General features: G+C 38.9%; 1 protein-coding gene across 1 annotated transcript; it reads right to left on the bottom strand.

Moving 5' to 3' along the window:
* Nucleotides 1-343: 343 nt before the first annotated feature.
* On the bottom strand, nt 344-751 carry LOC105459239. Its single transcript, XM_011705109.1, has one exon. The coding sequence runs from the start codon at nt 749-751 to the stop codon at nt 344-346; it is 408 nt and encodes a 135-aa protein (XP_011703411.1).
* Between the last annotated feature and the right edge of the window lie 561 nt (nt 752-1312).

Below are 1312 nucleotides of genomic sequence, written 5' to 3'. Positions count from 1 at the left end.
GACTGTTCGAAGGCTGCAATCAATATACGTATTTGATTTATTTTTAATAATTTAAATGATTTAATTGATTTTTTAATAATTTAATTAATTATTTTAAATAAATTTTTTATTTTATTTTACGAACTCCAAGCGAGTATTTTATGTTTTATAAATATTTTGTAAGTATTTTATTAGTATTTATTAAAGTATTTATTACTTTTATTTTTTAACAATTTGCGATCTACGAGAGAATGTTCCTCGAAATAAAATATTTGGTTGCTCTGAAAAGGGCAGGTTAATTATTTTCTTTATAATAAATGTTCGAAATGTCCACCATCCATCGCGATGCAAGCTCTCATGCATCTTAATAAATTTCTCTGAGTTTTTCCATCACTTCATTGTCGACATCCCAAATCGCATAGTGAAGTTTGTCATTTAATTCTTTGATGTCCTCGGGAAACTGTCTGTAGACAATTTCTTTGCAATGTCCCCACAAAAAAAAATCCAGTGGATTGATATCCGGGGATTTTGGAGGCCAACGTATTGGGCCGTACCGTCCCATCCAACGACCAGGAAATCGCTGATTTAAAAAATATGTAACGATTCTGGCATTATGTGGTCCAGCACCGTCTTGTTGAAATATAATTTCGTTTCTGCGTTCTAATGGTACTTCTTCCAAAAAGTCTGGTAGATTTTCTTGTAAAAATTCTAAATACGATACGCCGTTTAACGTATCAGGAAGAAATACTGGACCAAATATGTTTGTGCCCATTATTCCAGCCCAGACGTTCAGTTTTCAACGAACTTGATAACTTCTTATTCGTGTCACACGAGGATTCTCTTCGTCCCACACATGCATATTGTGCGAGTTAAAAATTCCTTCTCGTGTAAACAGCGATTTATCGTTGAATATTATACGAGAAGGAAATTTGGGATCTTCGTCTACTCTTCTTAAGAAATTTTCGCAAAATCTCCTCCTCTGCAGGTAATCTTCTTCTCGTAAATGTTGCACCCACATTTGCTCAAAATGCCCAAGCATTACCAGGGTCACTTGGCGTTTCACTAAAGAAACCGCTCAAGGTAACCGAATATAACCCGAGCCACTTGGTGCTTCACTGAAGAAGCCCGCCAAAAATGGCTGGGCATGGGGTCATTCCTTGGTGCCATAGCGCTCCCGCCCGGACTGTGTGTGGCGCTACACAAGCGTTCACGCTCTTAGGCCATCTCCCACAAGTGAATCCGATCGAGTCGACGTCGTCAGCCCCACGGCGTGTGCCACGACCCTTCGTTGAGGGTCACGCCAAGGACTTTCGAGTCTGTACACTGAGTGCAC

Source organism: Wasmannia auropunctata, unplaced genomic scaffold, assembly GCF_000956235.1.
Source record: "Wasmannia auropunctata unplaced genomic scaffold, wasmannia.A_1.0 LD334201.1, whole genome shotgun sequence".
Taxonomy (NCBI): Eukaryota; Metazoa; Arthropoda; class Insecta; order Hymenoptera; family Formicidae; genus Wasmannia; species Wasmannia auropunctata.
This window is presented reverse-complemented; position numbering and strand designations above follow the sequence as displayed.